General features: G+C 34.9%; 1 protein-coding gene across 3 annotated transcripts in view; it reads left to right on the forward strand.

Moving 5' to 3' along the window:
• The window catches only part of LOC143350303 (uncharacterized), a 51,575-nt gene extending 38,846 nt beyond the window's left edge, over positions 1–12,729 (forward strand). Inside the window, exons 5-7 of one of the 3 annotated variants that reach the window (XM_076782321.1) lie at positions 404–547; positions 5,264–5,482; positions 11,931–12,729. In XM_076782321.1, the coding sequence (XP_076638436.1) occupies positions 404–547; positions 5,264–5,482; positions 11,931–11,936 (369 nt within the window). In that variant the 3' untranslated portion in view covers positions 11,937–12,729. Of the gene's footprint in view, positions 1–403; positions 548–5,263; positions 6,047–11,930 lie in introns of those variants that run through there. The other 2 variants (XM_076782320.1, XM_076782319.1) reach the window with 2 other exon arrangements.
• Positions 12,730–17,848: the final 5,119 nt, after the last annotated feature.

Here is a 17,848-nt window from a genome sequence, read left to right on the forward strand (position 1 = left end):
ATGCCCGAGTCTAACTGCTTTGAAAAACGATATTTGTTTAATCTAACGGTTTAAGGGATGATAATATTTGTTTTCCTTCAAATTATACGTTAGATACAACATTGTAATTAACAAAAACCGCATGTTTAGAAACAAATCCAATAAGAAAATTAATCATTCTTAGGTAACCCGAAAAATTTGAGCGTTAAGGGGTTAAACCGTACAACTTTTGTATACAAAATTTTTTCGTGCAACGCATATTTTGGAAGTTGTAGAGCTGCACAAGCTGCGTGAATCACCCTGTATATTTATATGAGCTTTTCTAATTTTTTTCATGTGCACTACGGGACACTCTGTATAAACAATAGCAACAGAACAAGTGCTTGAATGTTGGGATACTGAAAAACGAAATAATCTATTTCAGATGCCAAGACTACTCGAATCATCAGTCGATTCGGTTGTGGACTCTGCACCCTCGTTAAGGGCTCGTCGCGAGGATGAGGGACCTAGGTGGGAGCCAAGTTCCATCAACAATGGAATCTCCATGGATAACTTAGCACCGACAACGGTAATATTTCACTCATTGGGAGATGATTTAACCAGTTAACTGTGTTTGACGAGTATACTCGTCATGGAGAAGTGACAGGATTTTTTGTCATGACGAGTTTTATAAAATAAACCTATCTTTTTGATGCAATATTTTAACAGCGACACTTACTCTATGCTTGACGACTATACTCGTCATCGATCAATTTTCGTGACACACAGAAATTCGCACTTTCAACACGGAGCGACACAGTTAACTGGTTAAGGGAGTATTGCTGTCTAGGCTGTCATTTCTTCGGCCTTTTTCTGTGATTTTTTTTTTTTAACGACAGGTAGGTTGTTTTGCAGTGACATTTTGCAGATATATCTATTTGTCTTATAGGTATGTATAGTATTTTTTTCATAAAAAAATATTAAAAATTTCGAGAGTTATAGCTTCTTGTTTTAAAAAACGCATTTAAACTGGCTTATATGATATTTCAAGATCTAGCAAACCGATTGACTTCAAATTTGGAAAGAATATTCAGCAGACACGCCTTTATAGCTGGAACTAGAGATTTAAAAAAATATTGAGTTTTACTATTTTTTTTAATACACTAAAGACAAGAGAACGATTAAAAAATAGAAATTCGAAATTTGAAGTGTCGCCATTTCTTTATTTATCAGGATTTTGACTTCTCCCTAGTTCCTGCTATAACTACAACCTTCCTTATGAAGATACTTTAACCCCCTCTGTTTCAAATTATCTGGAATCCTGGAAGCCATTGGGGCACCTTTTCCAAAAGAGCCATTAAATAAGAAGTTATAATTCCCACGATTTTTAATATTTTTCCATGAAAAAAATATTGTACATGCTTATAAGATAAATAAATATATCTACAAAGTCTCAGTACAAAACAGCCTATCTATCATTAAAAAAAAAATCACAAAAAGGGCCGTGAAATTGACAGTCTAGACAGCAATATCTCCTTAATAGAGCGTTTCAGAAACTATAGTCCACAGAACTTTGAGATTTATGAATACAGTGTTTTCCAATAATACGATAAAACTTTGAATCGAAGTAAAATGAAAACTACAAAAGATAATCTAAAAAAGTACAACATCATTTCAATGACCACCACGATTGCGTTTGGTGGATCGAATACGATAAATTTTCGATGACTCTCAGACTGTGTTTTACCAATAACACGAATGATCTTTGCTTCGAAATCGTCAACAGTTCGTGGATTGTTCGAATAAACGAAACTTAACGTGGCCTCACGAGAAAAATTCTAATCGCGTCAAGTGGCAAGATTTTTAAACAATATTATCATTTAACTTCGATTTGAATAAAGCGATAGTTTCTGCAAAAACATGACATATAACACCACCTTGTTGAAGCTACATTTCAGACAAATTAAATCCATGCGTTTCAAAGAAGAGATGAAATCACAGAACGATAATGCTCGCCAGTAACAGTCACAGTTACTCTTTTTTTCTCATTGGAGGATTTTAATGTTTCAAACGGTAACCAACGCGTATTTTGGCGAAGAAAACCCCAATAAAAATGGTCCAATTTTCAAACAGCCATAACTCCTACAATAGTGAACGTATCTCATTGAAATTTAATAGGGAAGTAGAACTCATGGATACCTACAAAAAAGTATTAAACAACATTTCCGTGCAGCTTCAAACAAATTGATTAAAAATTAAAAACGAATTTTTAAGAAAAATCCACACGGCGTAGATGCTGAAATTTTTCAGTAAAATTAAAAAATTTCATATCGTTCTACAAAAATTATTTTTGGTTACGGGTGTCAATTGCAATCATTTTTGGCCAATATACATACCCTCGAAATCCTACGCACTTTCCACAAAAAAACTCCTTACCGAACATCTAATATGAGGCAAGAAATGTCTCCGTTTCATGCGTATCTTTAAAATGCCATAACTTCTGAACGGATTGGAGGATTTCAATGTTTCAAACGGTAAATAACGCGTATTTTGGTGAAGAATATGTGGAAATTACAAAAATATTCGAAAAGTTATTCCTTGACCTCGCAAATGAAAAAACCCCAATAAAAATGGTCCAATTTTCAAACAGCCATAACTCCTACAATAGTGAACATATTTCATTGAAATTTAATAGGGAAGTAGAACTCATGGATACCTACAAAAAATTCTAATCGCGTCAAGTGGCAAGATTTTTAAACAATATTATCTTCAATTTGAATAAAGCGATAGTTTCTGCAAAAGCATGACATACAGGGTGTTCAGTCACCCCTTGGAAAAATTTGAATAGAAGATTTTAGAGACAAAAATATGACGAAAATCAAGAATACCAATTTGTTGATGGGGGCTTCGTTAAAAAGTTATTAACAATTAAATTCAAACATTTCAAATCGTTCTGGAAAAATTATTTTCAGTTGTGGGGGTCAATTACAATCATTTTTGGTCATTAGACATACCCCCAAAATCCTACGCATTTTCGAGAAAAAAATTTAAGTAGCTGCTGAAATTTTTCGACGAAAAAAAATTTCAAATAATTCTAAAAAAATTATTTTTGGTTGCGTGTGTCAATTATAATCATTTTTGGTTATTACACATACCCTCGAAATCCTAGGCACCTTCGAGAAACAAAAATCGGGTAGGTTCTGAAATTTTTCGACGAAAAAAAAATTTTTCAAATTATTCTAAAAAAATTATTTTCGGTTACGGGTGTCAATTGCAATCATTTTTGGAAAATCTAATATGAGGCAAGAAATATCTCCGAAATTTCATGCGTATCTTTAAAACACCATAACTTCTGAACGGATTGGAGGATTTCAATGTTTCAAACGGTAAATAACGCGTATTTTGTTGAAGAATATGTGGAAATTCCAAAAATATTCGAAAAGTTATTCCTTGACCTCGCAAAATGAGAAAACCCCAATAAAAATGGTCCAATTTTCAAACTGCCATAACTCCTACAATAGTGAACGTATCTCATTGAAATTTAATAGAGAAGTAGAACTCGTGGATACCTACAAAAAAGTATTAAACAACATTTCCGTACAGCTTCAAACAAATTGATTAAAAATTAAAAACGAATTTTTAAGAAAAATCGACAGGGGGTAGGTGCTGAAATTTTTCAGTGAAATTAAAAAATTTCAAATCGTTCTGGAAAAATTATTTTCGGTTGCGGGGGTCAATTACATTTATTTTGGATGATTATTCACACCCCCGAAATCTTACGCATTTTCGAGAAAAAAATTCTTTACCGAAAATATACTGTGTGGCCAGAAATGTTTCATGCATATGTTTAAAAAATCATAACTTCTGGACGGATTGAAAATTCAAACAATGCGTATTAATGGAGCTCTAGAGCCCCAGAAAAATGGGCCGAAAAAATATATTGCATGTAAAGTCTATTCATATACCTCGCCTGCTGGGCCCATAATCATTGAAAAGGAAATTAGGCGTACGAGATGGAATGCACTTAGGTTTATCGCACAACAACACAATTATAATATAAACGTAATTGAATAACTAAAACTATAAGGTTGCATGTTCGTCAGAACACGCGGGTCGCGAACGCGCACACTTCGAGAGATACATCCAAGCAGTGAGTGGCGAGCTGCGCGCGCATCACGGGCATAAACTATACGCATACAATATACAGGGTGTCCCGTAAATGGTGTAAGAACCGGAAATGTGGGGTAGCTGAGACGATTCTGAACAACAATTTCCTTTGCAAAAATGTCGGATGGAGCTTCGTTTTTGAATTATTAACGAAAAACACTGACGAATCACGGCGCGCGCCTGCCGCGCGCTCAGGGCCGTCCGAACTAAGAGAGCCACCGTGTCGGGTAGTTAGCAAGATGTGCATCGGAGATACGTCGAGGAACGAATACAAATAATTAAAAATACTACCACTGCAACTGTTACCTCTGCGGATTGGATAAATCAGCCAGCTAAAACGAATTTATTAATTATTTTTATTCGCTGTTTCCAAGGAAGAAGGAATAAAATGTGGGAAGATGCTCTCGGAATTTTCAGAAAATTAATTCTTCGCACCTGAGTGACGCTTCTCGCCAGAGTGTGTTAAAATTAAAATAAGAATTATTTTCAGAAAATTAAAATAAATACGGTAAGAATCATTTGTAATCGTTTGTTATTAAAAACTGTACTGGAAAAGCAGACTGGATTTGTGCGTACCGAAACATTCTTCGCATGCAAGGGGTTAATAGAGAATTAATTGAAATTCGCCTTACCCATTTACTTACAAGTTGCAATAGGGCCGGTTAGTGCACCCCTGTCGATCACGGAAAGGTCGAAGACCCCAATAAAAATCAGATTCGTCAGTGTTTTTCATTAATAATTAAAAAATGAAGCTCCATTCGACATTTTTGCAAAGGAAATTGTTGTTCAGAATCGTCTCAGCTACCCCACATTTCCGGTTCTTACACCATTTACGGGACACCCTGTAGAGGGAAGAGCAAACACCTTCATCGCCTGTGGTGAGGGTTACTATCGCGCGCGCGCAGCTGTTTGCAGATTGCTGTTCTACAGGCGGAACTTTAAACGTTAATAATTTTTTCACGAAGCCTCAATCAACAAATTAGTATTCTTGATTTTCGTCTTATTTTGGCCTCAAGAATATCCCATTAAAATTTTCCCACGGGTGGTCGAACACTCTGTATGAACTCCATGACCAAGCGTTCGATCACTGGGACGTGCCTGATTACTGGACAGTTGTTCTAAACGTTTTCTATTTTAGCAGCAAGAGTCCAGTGTGCCGCGCGAGAAGGAGCGCGAGCCGCGACGATCCGTGGAGAGGTTCGAGCCAAAGAAGAAGACTGTCAGCAAGCCGTTGCCTGGGTTTCATCAGGCATTCGGCTCGACAGAAATTGGCAGGTTCTCCAGATCGGAGTTCTTCGTGAACATGGTGGGCGAGAACGGTGGAAACGTGGAAGTCGCCGACACGGAAGGCACCAACGTAAGTACAGATCGAATGTCCGAGGTGAACGGGGCCGCAGTTGCGGCTGCGGCGCACGACACGGCTGCGGTCACTGCGACCGCAATTACAACCGTGAGGACTTTCGACGCCGATGAAAACGAGGAGGCAGGATTCGACGACTCTAGCAACGAGCTCGTCACTCCGACGTCTATTGCCATGTACTGCGGACAGCCAACCACCCCTCGTTGGCACAGTCCTCACGTAGGCGCTATAGGTAGCGAAATTTAAGCGGATCTTTAACCCTTTCGTGGGCTCAAGTGTTTCCCGATCGAAGTATGATTTCTAGACGTTTTCAGGAATGTAAATATAAGGGAACCCGGTGTAACGCGGACATAGTTAACCCTCTATAACCTAAATAATATTTGACTTTTGAAACGCAATATACAATATGATCAGTGGCGGCTCGTCCGTGAGGGCTGGAAAACTGCAGCTCCTAAAATAATGAACGAAATAAAATTAAATGCCAATCTAAAATTGTTGTATTATTTTTTTTTTTATTTCGTAATTAGACTGTGTATGTTTATGCATTTATGGGGAATTTAAATTGTCAAAAAGCTACAGAATGCAGTTAATATGCAAAAATATTAGAAATACTTCAAATAAGATATTATTATATTTAGGGGTTGAGACAACCCTCTACACAGCTCACATTTCATTAATTCTATTAATAAAAATATGGATTTGCATTAGGATTTGCAGTCTATTGATAATTACAGTAAGGAGCAAAACTGAACACACATGCGACATTTTAACAAAAATAATTTTTTTTTCAATATTTGAATATTAGAATACAAAAAAGACAAAATACTTAGTATTATCTACAATCTTCTGGCTCTTCAAAACAAATTTAACATTTCTAATATCATTATTATTTCGTTTCGTACAATTTTTGTTCGTAATGAAGTCCCTGCATCTTTTGGAGGTCATCCAAAATTATTATCTTGTCAAAATAAGAGAAGATTTATAAGATACATTACTTCAGAAATTGCAACAACAGCAACAATGACTGCAAAGCTATTAGAAAGCGATATTGGAAAAGAAACTAGTAAGTGGACAGCTCAAAGAGCATTAAAAGAAGCCAATTTTACAGCAATTAAGAAGAAAAAATGCCTGCCCTATCAAAAAAGAATGTCAAGGCCTGACAGAATTTAAAAAAAAAAAAACATTTAAGCTGAAATATGGAATAATGGGAAAAAGTAATTATTTTCAACGAATCAAAAATCAATTTCATTGGATGGACGTTGTTGGTGTTGGAAAAAGCAAGACGAATCTCTTTCACTGCATCATGTGAAGCAAACAATGAAATTTGGTGGTGGTTCACTTACAGTGTAGGGGTGTATTACTGCGTACAGTGTAGGTTCAGCACATTGAATAGAAGGTACGGTGAACCAGTATACGTATAAGGATATTTTAGAAAAAAATTTAGTAGAAACAATTTAAAATATGCCGGTACCAGAGTGTGATAATATATTCCAACATGACAACGTTCCTAGGCAAACTCAACTATTTCAAACCATGGAATGGCTTGCTCAAGGCCCAGACATAAACCTGATTGAAAATATCTGGGCATACTTAAAAATGAAGTTGGAAAATAAATATAGTGCTCCCTCAACAAGAATAACTGGTTTGTGGCATAAAGTGCAAGAACAATTTTCTCTGTATTTTATGTACAATTCCCTGACTAACAGTAAATTTTCTAATAATTACTTGCGTTGATAAACTCAATTTTGATTGGAAAATGATATTATTCTTCATATCTTTAGATAACGGTTTCATGACGTTATATTGATGCGGTTCTATTGCACCAGAGTATTGTGTAAACGTATTGAAGCAATTATCAAGGTCAAAGGTTTATGGACGAAATATTAAGTGTATCAAAATCTGAAATGTTTACTAAAGTCGTGGTGCAAAATCGACTACACGAACAAAAATTGTACGAAGCGAAATAATAATGATATCACAAATATTAAATTTGTTTTGAAAAGCCAAAAGATTGTAGACAATATTAAGTATTTTGTTTCTTTTGTATTCTACATGCAAATATTAAACAAAAAATTATTTTTGTTAAAATGTCGTATGTGTGTTCAGTTTTGCTCCTTAGTTATGTCGCGTCTATTTGGTGATTGTGCCAGTAAAATCTAGAGTATCCAATTTTGTAAACATCATTTGGCTTCAGTTTTTTTATAACGAGCTCTTCGACAAACCGAAAATTCGTAACCAATTTCTTCGATTTCTAAGTAGTACAGTGAAAACTCGATAAGTGTCTTCAAGAGCTGTTCCGTAAATGATACATTTTTATCCCCGTCACTAGGGGGATCCCCCTGAAATCAGTGAGGCAAAGTGTAACCAGAAACGTAGCGGCTTTGTTTAAAAATCTTTATTGCCTTCGTCATCTTCGTTTAAATGCCCCTTTCAGTGTGACCACACTATTGTACGGAAAAAAGTTTTTTATCTTTTACTTTTTGTTAATAAAAATTTTACTATCATGTGAAGGAGATCGAGGTACTGGGTACATTTATCGAATAGGAGGTAAACAAAAACTCTCATCTTACGTACGTCTAAATAATAATGTCTCTATTTTGCAGCCACTGCTATAAACTTTCACGAGCCGCCACTGTATATGACCATTAATAAATACTGTTAGGAAAATATAAATTGAAAGGTAAACGAGGATGTTAAAAAATGGCCAAATTTGTATTGCTCCATAACCTGAAGCATTGATGAGACATAATTTCTCAAGTCGAAAAGATGTACGAATCACAGTTGGAACTAAATAACTTTAGGTCAATGCATATCGAAGGAGACTGCAAATGCTTATATTAATACAGTTTCCCCTTTTTTAGATATTAAGTTTCACAGATATTGCATCCTTATTGAAACAGACTGTAATTATCAATTTTGTCAGTTTTAATATAATTAAAACATTGTTGAATTTTTGCATTTCATGCGTTTAATTCAAAGTTAGGAATATTTAAAGTATTTAAACAATTTCCAACTTTTTACTCTATGGACTTCCTACTTTAATCACTTTTTTAATAACTTTCCCATTATATTTGCAGTAGATAATAGTGAATTCTAAAAAATGATGCATTATCAATACTTTACGTTTCTGAATGATGCAAAATTTGGTCATTTTTTAACATCTTCCTTTCAATAAACACAAATTTTCAACTGTACCTACCCTAGTGTGAGATACTGTAAAATAATTGTTGTATACTGATTGTTTATAGACCATACTATTACTTTAAAAACTACAAATGATACATATTGATAGTAGGATTAAATCAGACTTCAACAATGTAGAGAATAGGTATAAGACTCTAGAGGGACCTTGGGTTATAAAGGGTTAACAAAGGAAGTTTGGAAGCATGAAAATTAAAAAATCATGAAATTTTGTGGACAAGTAGAGTCATCTATAATATACATCTATTTTTCATTCTTACCATAATTTACTTTTACAGGATGTTATCATGTTTCACCCAAGTTAATGAGTCGTTTAACTTAAACATTATGAAAGATAGTGCCAAACATTTTATTGAATTGAAAATCAATATTAAACATTTAGGAAGCATACAAGGCCTCCCGAGAAACTGAGAAGAGCTATGTTTCTAAAATAGTTGAAGGTACACAAAAATATCATAAAACAAACTTGATCGACATCGAATGATATTCAGCGCAAACTGAATGTAATTTTGTTCATTAATATAATTTTGATTGGACTATTCGATGCGATTTTTTAATCTCTACAAAAACAAAGTATTAAAATACTTATGCTCTAAACCTAATAATTCAAGAGTTATAACACTCTCTAAAAGTGAATTATAGCACGAACGAAAAATAAATATGTTATGGATTACGCATTCTATTTGTAGACAAAGTTTTAGAATTTTTAGAATTTTTGGATTCTCAAACTTTTCTTCTAAGTTCATTTTCCAAAATAACAAAAAGTAATCAGATTATAACATTTTGCTTTAGATATTACAGTATTGGGCCATTGGAAGATTTCATTAAAATAAATGAATCTTTTTTTGTTCGTACGTGAACGTTTTACTAAAAATATTATTCTTATAACTGAGCTTTGGGCTTATAGCTTTCCTTTAAAACACTTAGAGCGAATAAACTTTCAAATAATATTAATGTCATTAAGAATGTCGTAAAAAGACAAGTACATGAACCATGAATGTTGTTCATATTATAATTTGAGCAAATGTCGAGGACATTTCCCAGACATGGCAGTCAACGTATTAAAATAAAGCCAGAAAACTGAATAAACTACGCTTAAACTCAGCAATTTCAAAATATGATTAATATTCATGTTGTGCAATGACTTCCAAAAATAGATCTATCAATTTTATCTTCTTTCTGATTCTTTTTAAGATCCGATTCGTTTTTGACTTATTTTTTAATGTGAACAAAATTTTAAACAATTAAATCAACTGAAAACTACTTCATCAAACCTTTTCGGCTACTAAATCCTAAACTTTGCGACTTGATCTCTTTAAATACAATTTGAGATATAAATTATATTTAATAATCTCTTTCTGCGAATGTCTTTAAAGGAGTGAAAGTTTGTTTATATGAAATGGTACATAACAACAAAAGGCTATTATCGCTTATCAGCAAAACAGTAACGAAATCAAAATAGTTAGATAATTGGTCTCTAGGAGATCCATTTTCAGCAAAATGATCAAACTTAATATATATGTACTTCGTGTTTTCTCGAGAAAGAGCAGTTTTCAAACTTATAGTATTCTTCTAAAAAGTATTAACAATATTCAATTTTTATATAGTAGCATTCCTAAATAATGTGCTTTTAGTATAAAGATTTATTTCTGTAAAAATCGAACTCCAGACTTTTAAGCAATAGTGTATAGGAAACAAAAATACTTTGTGAAATTCATCGACTTAGGAAAAGATTTTTATCAGGAAGCATTCGACAATAATTTCCAAAGATGTCAGCATCGTTGATTCTATATCGTAATTTTAATTTTTATAAAATCTATTGACAATTTAAGTTTTCGTAAATTTCATTGATCAATAATGGTTCTCCAATTTTCCTGATCTCTTAATGATTCTTTTACCTTCACAAAGCAAGGGCTTTCAAAACTGATCAGAATTCATTAAGCTTTACATAAACTTAATATATAGTAACAGGTAGTTTGTGAATCATAGTCCGCCATAGGATAAAACTCGCTAAATAGCTTCAGCTTTTGGTTGAAAAATATATTTCAATTTACATTCATGCTAAAAAGAAAGAACAAAAAAAAACTGTATTTCTATGTGCACTTCTCAAAACATATAATTTATAGAAGCCATTATGTTTGCTCGATCTTCGTAACATTTTATTTAATATTACAGATTATGTTTGCAGATTATCTGGTCTACAAGTAGCTGTTTCGATTCAGCCATTTTCTTTTCTACTGTATTATGCTTTTCTCGGATGTTCGTTCATTACCTTTATTGCTTTCATCACTTTCTCGTTTTATTGTTTTTATTATAAATAATAATGACAGTTGTATGCTGGCACATTCAGCCTAATTTAGAGAACTAGTCGTGTAATGTACGTCCTTTATACAGAACCCTAATATTATAAGTTACAATCTAATTAGAACTTATGAATTCACGATCTTCCATTCATGTAACTACGTGTGTTATTTAGTTCGCAGTCATAAGACAATCGCAGTGAGAATTTCTATTAATTTTTAATTGTTCTATTAATTCAATATTGCCAAAGACTATACCTGAGAACGATGGAAAAGAAACGTACCGTGGTTCCACGAGAAGGCACAGCGTCTTTACACTCCTGTTGCATTCCGCTAACTCACGGGTATTGGTTGAAAACGGTGACGAAGATCGGTAACAGCCAATCAGCGAACTGTAACAAGAGTGGGGGTGCAAGCACGCTGCGCCTTCTTCTCGTGGAAGGACGATAGATGGATTAACTTCCTTTCGGGAAACACGTAGTCTATAAAATAACTGTATCTAAATAAACTGTTGCGTCCAGAAGAGTAAAGTGTCTCGAAGCTGCTGCGGTACAAAAGTGGAGTAGCATAAGCGACGGAAAGACAGGACTGTACTCGAGTTCTCTGATATATATTTACACATCAAACGTTAGACGTTCAAACACTTTATTGCGAAACGAGATGACCCAAGCATATGTCAGGTGAATCATTTTATATTCTTACGGATAGGATTTTCTATGCGGTTTTCAATTTAAAATGAGTTCTAGGAAACAAGGGGCAAGATTGCCTCTGCTTTCGATTCCGTACGTATGATTGAATTACGTATGACTTTATAGATCACGTGGGATTTTTTTACGTGTTCGCAAACGATGCGTTCGTTTATAGCGGTACTAGAAAGCTGAACGGCCCGCGAAAGGGATTAGCGATTCGTCGAGGACGTAATGTTTGCGTCTACTTTTCCGTAGGGTTAAATTGTTTCCTTCGAACGAGTCGACGATGTGTTCTGTACAGGGAGGAAACGCCATCGCGATTCGCGTTTGCTACTTCAAAGACCAAATTTTTTTAGTAATTCTAGTATCGTGAGATATCGTTGCGACGAAATCGAGGTAAGGAAACACGATTTATCGTAAAAATTCATTTTCACGAGCGTTGGCGGGTTTCTATGAACTATGCAAGAACCACTCGACAGGCTTCGAACGATCTGGAGATTGCAAATGGCGTACGAAACGTTATCTCGTTCGTCGAGATTGTGCCTTCCAGACGACCGTGGAAATATCGAAGATCACCAAAGATTCTCGGTCGAATAAGACAAAAATCAAAGCAGCACGATATTCGCGCGTCTCGTACGCCATTCACCAGGCCGAGCAACCCACGTCAAGTAACAAGTTGTTTGGAGGTCAAGCACGTCGAATCATTCTAGAAAATTATGCGAGAAATTCAAGCGAATAGAATTTTTTCATACTTCATTTTAACGAAAGTCAGATATGAGACTAGAAATCTAGAACTCTGGAACTTAAGGATCGTAGAACTGTAAGATTGTAGAATTTTGAAACTTACGGATTCGAGAACTTTAGGTTTCTAGAATTCTGGGAATCCAAGATTCCGAAACTGTAGGACTCAAAGACCGTCAAATTTTAGGAATCTGAGAATTCAAGATTCTGGAATTGTAAAACTTTAAATCTCCAGGAGTCTTGATCATCGGGACTCTAGGACTCTAGCAGACTAGAATTCTAGAAATTACGGGCTCTAGAATTCCAAGACACTAGAATTATAGGACTGTAGAATTCGAGAATATCAAGACTGCAAGACTTTAAGAATTCAGAACTGTAAAGCTTAAAACCATTAGGATTTTGGGATTTCAGGAGTCTTGAATTCTAAAAATCTTGGACATTAGCATTTCAAGACTCTAGAATTATGGGGCTGTAGTATTTGAGAATACCAGAAGCCTACAACTCTAAGCATTCAGAACTGTATAGCTTACAACCATCAGGATTTTGAGATTCCTGGATTCACTTTTGAACTGTAGGTCTCTAGCAATCTAGAATTCTAAATATCTTGGACTCTAGAATTCCAAAACTCTAGAATTATGAGACTGCAGAATTGGAGAATACCAGGACTGTGAGACTGAGAATTCAAAATTGTAGAGCTTAAAACCATTAGGATTTTGTGGTTCCAGGAGCCTTGAATTCTAGAAATCTTGGACTCTAGAATTCCAAGACTCTAGAATTATGGGGCTGTCTTGAATTCTAAAAATCTTGGACATTAGAATTCCAAGACTTTAGAATTAAAGGACTATAGAATCGAGAATACCAGAACTGTATGACTTTGAGAATTCAGAACTATAGAGCTTAAAACCATTAGGAATTTGGGATTTCAGGAGTCTTGAATTCTAAAAATCTTGGAAATTAGAATTCCAAGACTCTAGAATTATGGGCCTGTAGAATTTGAGAATACCAGGAGCCTAAGACTCTGAGCATTCAGAACTGTATAGCTTGCAACCATCAGGATTTTGAGATTCCTGGATTCACTTTTGAAATGTATGTCTCTAGCAATCTAGAATTCTAGATATCTTGGACTCTAGAATTCCAAAACTCTGGAATTATGAGACTGCAGAATTCGAGAATACCAGGACTGTGAGACTGAGAATTCAAAATTGTAGAGCTTAAAACCATTAGGATTTTGTGGTTCCAAGAGCCTTGAATTTTAGAAATCTTGGACTCTAGAATTCCAAGACTCTAGAATTATGGGGCTGTAGAATTCAAGAATACCAGGACTGTAAGACTTGGAGAATTCAGAACTGTAGAGCTTAAAACCATTAGGATTTTGGGATTTCAGGAGTCTTGAATTCTAAAAATCTTGGACATTAGAATTCCAAAACTCTAGAATTAAAGAACTGTAGAATCGAGAATACCAGAACTGTATGACTTTGAGAATTCAGAACTATAGAGCTTAAAACCATTAGGAATTTGGGATTTCAGGAGTCTTGAATTCTAAAAATCTTGGACATTAGAATTCCAAGACTCTAGTATTATGGGCCTGTAGAATTTGAGAATACCAGGAGCCTAAGACTCTGAGCATTCAGAACTGTATAGCTTGCAACCATCAGGATTTTGAGATTCCTGGATTCACTTTTGAAATGTATGTCTCTAGCAATCTAGAATTCTAGATATCTTGGACTCTAGAATTCCAAAACTCTGGAATTATGAGACTGCAGAATTCGAGAATACCAGGACTGTGAGACTGAGAATTCAAAATTGTAGAGCTTAAAACCATTAGGATTTTGTGGTTCCAAGAGCCTTGAATTTTAGAAATCTTGGACTCTAGAATTCCAAGACTCTAGAATTATGGGGCTGTAGAATTCAAGAATACCAGGACTGTAAGACTTGGAGAATTCAGAACTGTAGAGCTTAAAACCATTAGGATTTTGGGATTTCAGGAGTCTTGAATTCTAAAAATCTTGGACATTAGAATTCCAAAACTCTAGAATTAAAGAACTGTAGAATCGAGAATACCAGAACTGTATGACTTTGAGAATTCAGAACTATAGAGCTTAAAACCATTAGGAATTTGGGATTTCAGGAGTCTTGAATTCTAAAAATCTTGGACATTAGAATTCCAAGACTCTAGTATTATGGGCCTGTAGAATTTGAGAATACCAGGAGCCTAAGACTCTGAGCATTCAGAACTGTATAGCTTGCAACCATCAGGATTTTGAGATTCCTGGATTCACTTTTGAAATGTATGTCTCTAGCAATCTAGAATTCTAGATATCTTGGACTCTAGAATTCCAAAACTCTGGAATTATGAGACTGCAGAATTCGAGAATACCAGGACTGTGAGACTGAGAATTCAAAATTGTAGAGCTTAAAACCATTAGGATTTTGTGGTTCCAAGAGCCTTGAATTTTAGAAATCTTGGACTCTAGAATTCCAAGACTCTAGAATTATGGGGCTGTAGAATTCAAGAATACCAGGACTGTAAGACTTGGAGAATTCAGAACTGTAGAGCTTAAAACCATTAGGATTTTGGGATTTCAGGAGTCTTGAATTCTAAAAATCTTGGACATTAGAATTCCAAAACTCTAGAATTAAAGAACTGTAGAATCGAGAATACCAGAACTGTATGACTTTGAGAATTCAGAACTATAGAGCTTAAAACCATTAGGAATTTGGGATTTCAGGAGTCTTGAATTCTAAAAATCTTGGACATTAGAATTCCAAGACTCTAGTATTATGGGCCTGTAGAATTTGAGAATACCAGGAGCCTAAGACTCTGAGCATTTAGAACTGTATAGCTTGCAACCATCAGGATTTTGAGATTCCTGGATTCACTTTTGAACTGTAGGTCTCTTGCAATCTAGAATTCTAAATATCTTGGACTCTAGAATTCCAAAACTCTAGAATTAAAGGACTGTAGAATTCGAGAATACCAAAACTGTATGACTTTGAGAATTCAGAATTGTAGAACTTAAAATCATCAGGATTTTGAAATTCCAGGAATCTTGGACTCTAGAATTCTGGGGCTGTAGAATTCGAGAATACCGGGAGTCTAAGACTCTGAGAATTCAGAACTGTCAGAGTTACAACCATCAGGATTTTGAGATTCCAGGACTCTTGAACTATTTGACTCTAGAATTCTAATAGTCTAGGATTCTAAAAATCTGGGACATTAGAATTCTAAGACGCTACAATTGTAGTACTGTAGAATTCGAGAATACAAGGAGTATAAGAGGCTCTGATGTTTCAGAACTATGGAGCTTGAAACCATCAGGACTTTGAAATTCTAGGACTTTGAAATTCCAGGACTTTTGAACTCTTGAACTCTGGAACTCCAGCAGTCTAGGATTCTAGACATCTGGGATTATAAAATTCCAAGTTCCTACAATTGTAGGACTGTAGAATTCGAGAATACCAGGGGTGTAAGACTTTGAGAATTCTGAACTGTAGAGCTTAAAACCATAGGATTTTGGAATCTCAGGAGTCTTGAATTCTAGAAATCTTGGACTCTAGAATTATGGGACTGTAGAATTCGAGAATATCAAGACTGTAAAACTTTGAGAATTCAGAACTGTAGAGCTTAAAACCATTAGGATTTTGGGATTTCAGGAGTCTTGAATTCTAGAAATCTTGGACTCTAGAATTATGGGACTGTAGAATTCGAGAATATGAAGATTGTAAGACTTTGAGAATTCAGAACTGTAGAGCTTAAAACCATTAGGATTTTGGGATTTCAGGAGTCTGGAATTCTAGAAATCTTGGACTCTAGAATTATGGGACTGTAGAATTCAAGAATACCAGGACTGTATGACTTTGAGAATTCAGAATTTTTTAAGAACTTAAAACCATCAGGATTTTGAAATTCCAGGAGTCTTGAACTATTGGACTCTAGAATTCTAGCAGTCTAGGATTCTAGAAAACTGGAACATTAGAATTTCAAGATAGAGCTTAAAATCATTAGGATTTTGTGGTTCCAGGAGTCTTTAAATCTAGAAATCTTGGACTCTAGAATACCAAGACTTTAGAACTATAGAAATGTAGAATTTGAGAATACCAGGACTATAAGACTTGGAGAATTCGGAATTGTAGAACTTAAAACCATCAGGATTTTGAAATTGCAGGAGTCTTGAATTCTAGAAATCTCGGATTCTAGAATTATGGGACTGTAGAATTTGAAAATTCCAAGACAGTAAGACTTTGAGAATTCAGAACTGTAGAGCTTAAAACCATCAGGATTTTGAAATTGCAGGAGTCTTGAATTCTAGAAATCTTGGACTCTAGAATTAAAGGACTGTAGAATTCGAGAATACCAACACAGTAAGACTTTGAGAATTCAGAACTGTAGAGCTTAAAACCATTAGGATTTTGGGATTTCAGGAGTCTGGAATTGTAGAAATCTTGGACTCTAGAATTCCAAGACTAGAATTATAGACCTGTAGAATTGGAGAATATCAGGACTATAAGACTTTCGGAATTCAGAATTGTAGAATTTGAAATCATCAGGATTTTGCAATTCCCGGGCTCATGATCTCTTGAACTGTAGGTCTTCAGCAGTCTAGAATTCTAGAAATCTCGGACTCTAAAACACTAGGATTCTAGTACTGTAGAACTATAAAACTATAGGCGTTCAGAACTCTAAAACTCTAGATCTGATTACTTTCTAACATAAAACGAGAAACAATTATTTCAATCTTTTTCGTGTTTCAATTTCGATGAGATTTTTTACGTTAAAAATGCTTGCGAGTTGCTCAGGTCTGGCGAGAAGTATAATCAAAATGTGTCGTTGAACGGACTCAATTGGCACCTTCCATCAAGTTGTTAGATATCGTCGATGATACACGAAATTTGTGTACCGGCGATGGATTATATGAATATATTAAATATATATTTAAAGAAGTATATATATTGTACTTAGATAACGGAGGAACGAAAACGCTCGACGAAGAAGTACATAAGTTATTTAGTAGAATTTTAGGCGACACGTATTGCCGCACGGAGAAACGTATAAATAAAAGTGAATATAAACGTTGAGAACGCTGGGAAGTCGAGAAACCGATGAGTACGAACCCTTCTGTTTTTGGAAAATGTGTTTATCGAAGGGAATGCACGCTACTTTGTATTCAGAACTCGTTTACCTTCCGTGAGCAGCAAAAGTTTCGTGATTTGTTAATAAAAATATCGCAACTTCAGCCTGCTAATGTACATTAATATATAAGTAACGAAAAACAGATCGTACGACAAATTCTCGAGTTAAGACTGTAGAATCTAAGACTAGCGATCAGAATTTTTTATATATCCATTTTAACGCGTACTTGCTATCGGATTTACAGTAACTTTGGGACCTTCTAAAATTATACATAGAAAGTTCAATGCTTTGGATCGCTACA

This window comes from Colletes latitarsis, chromosome 14 (genome assembly GCF_051014445.1).
Source record: "Colletes latitarsis isolate SP2378_abdomen chromosome 14, iyColLati1, whole genome shotgun sequence".
Taxonomy (NCBI): Eukaryota; Metazoa; Arthropoda; class Insecta; order Hymenoptera; family Colletidae; genus Colletes; species Colletes latitarsis.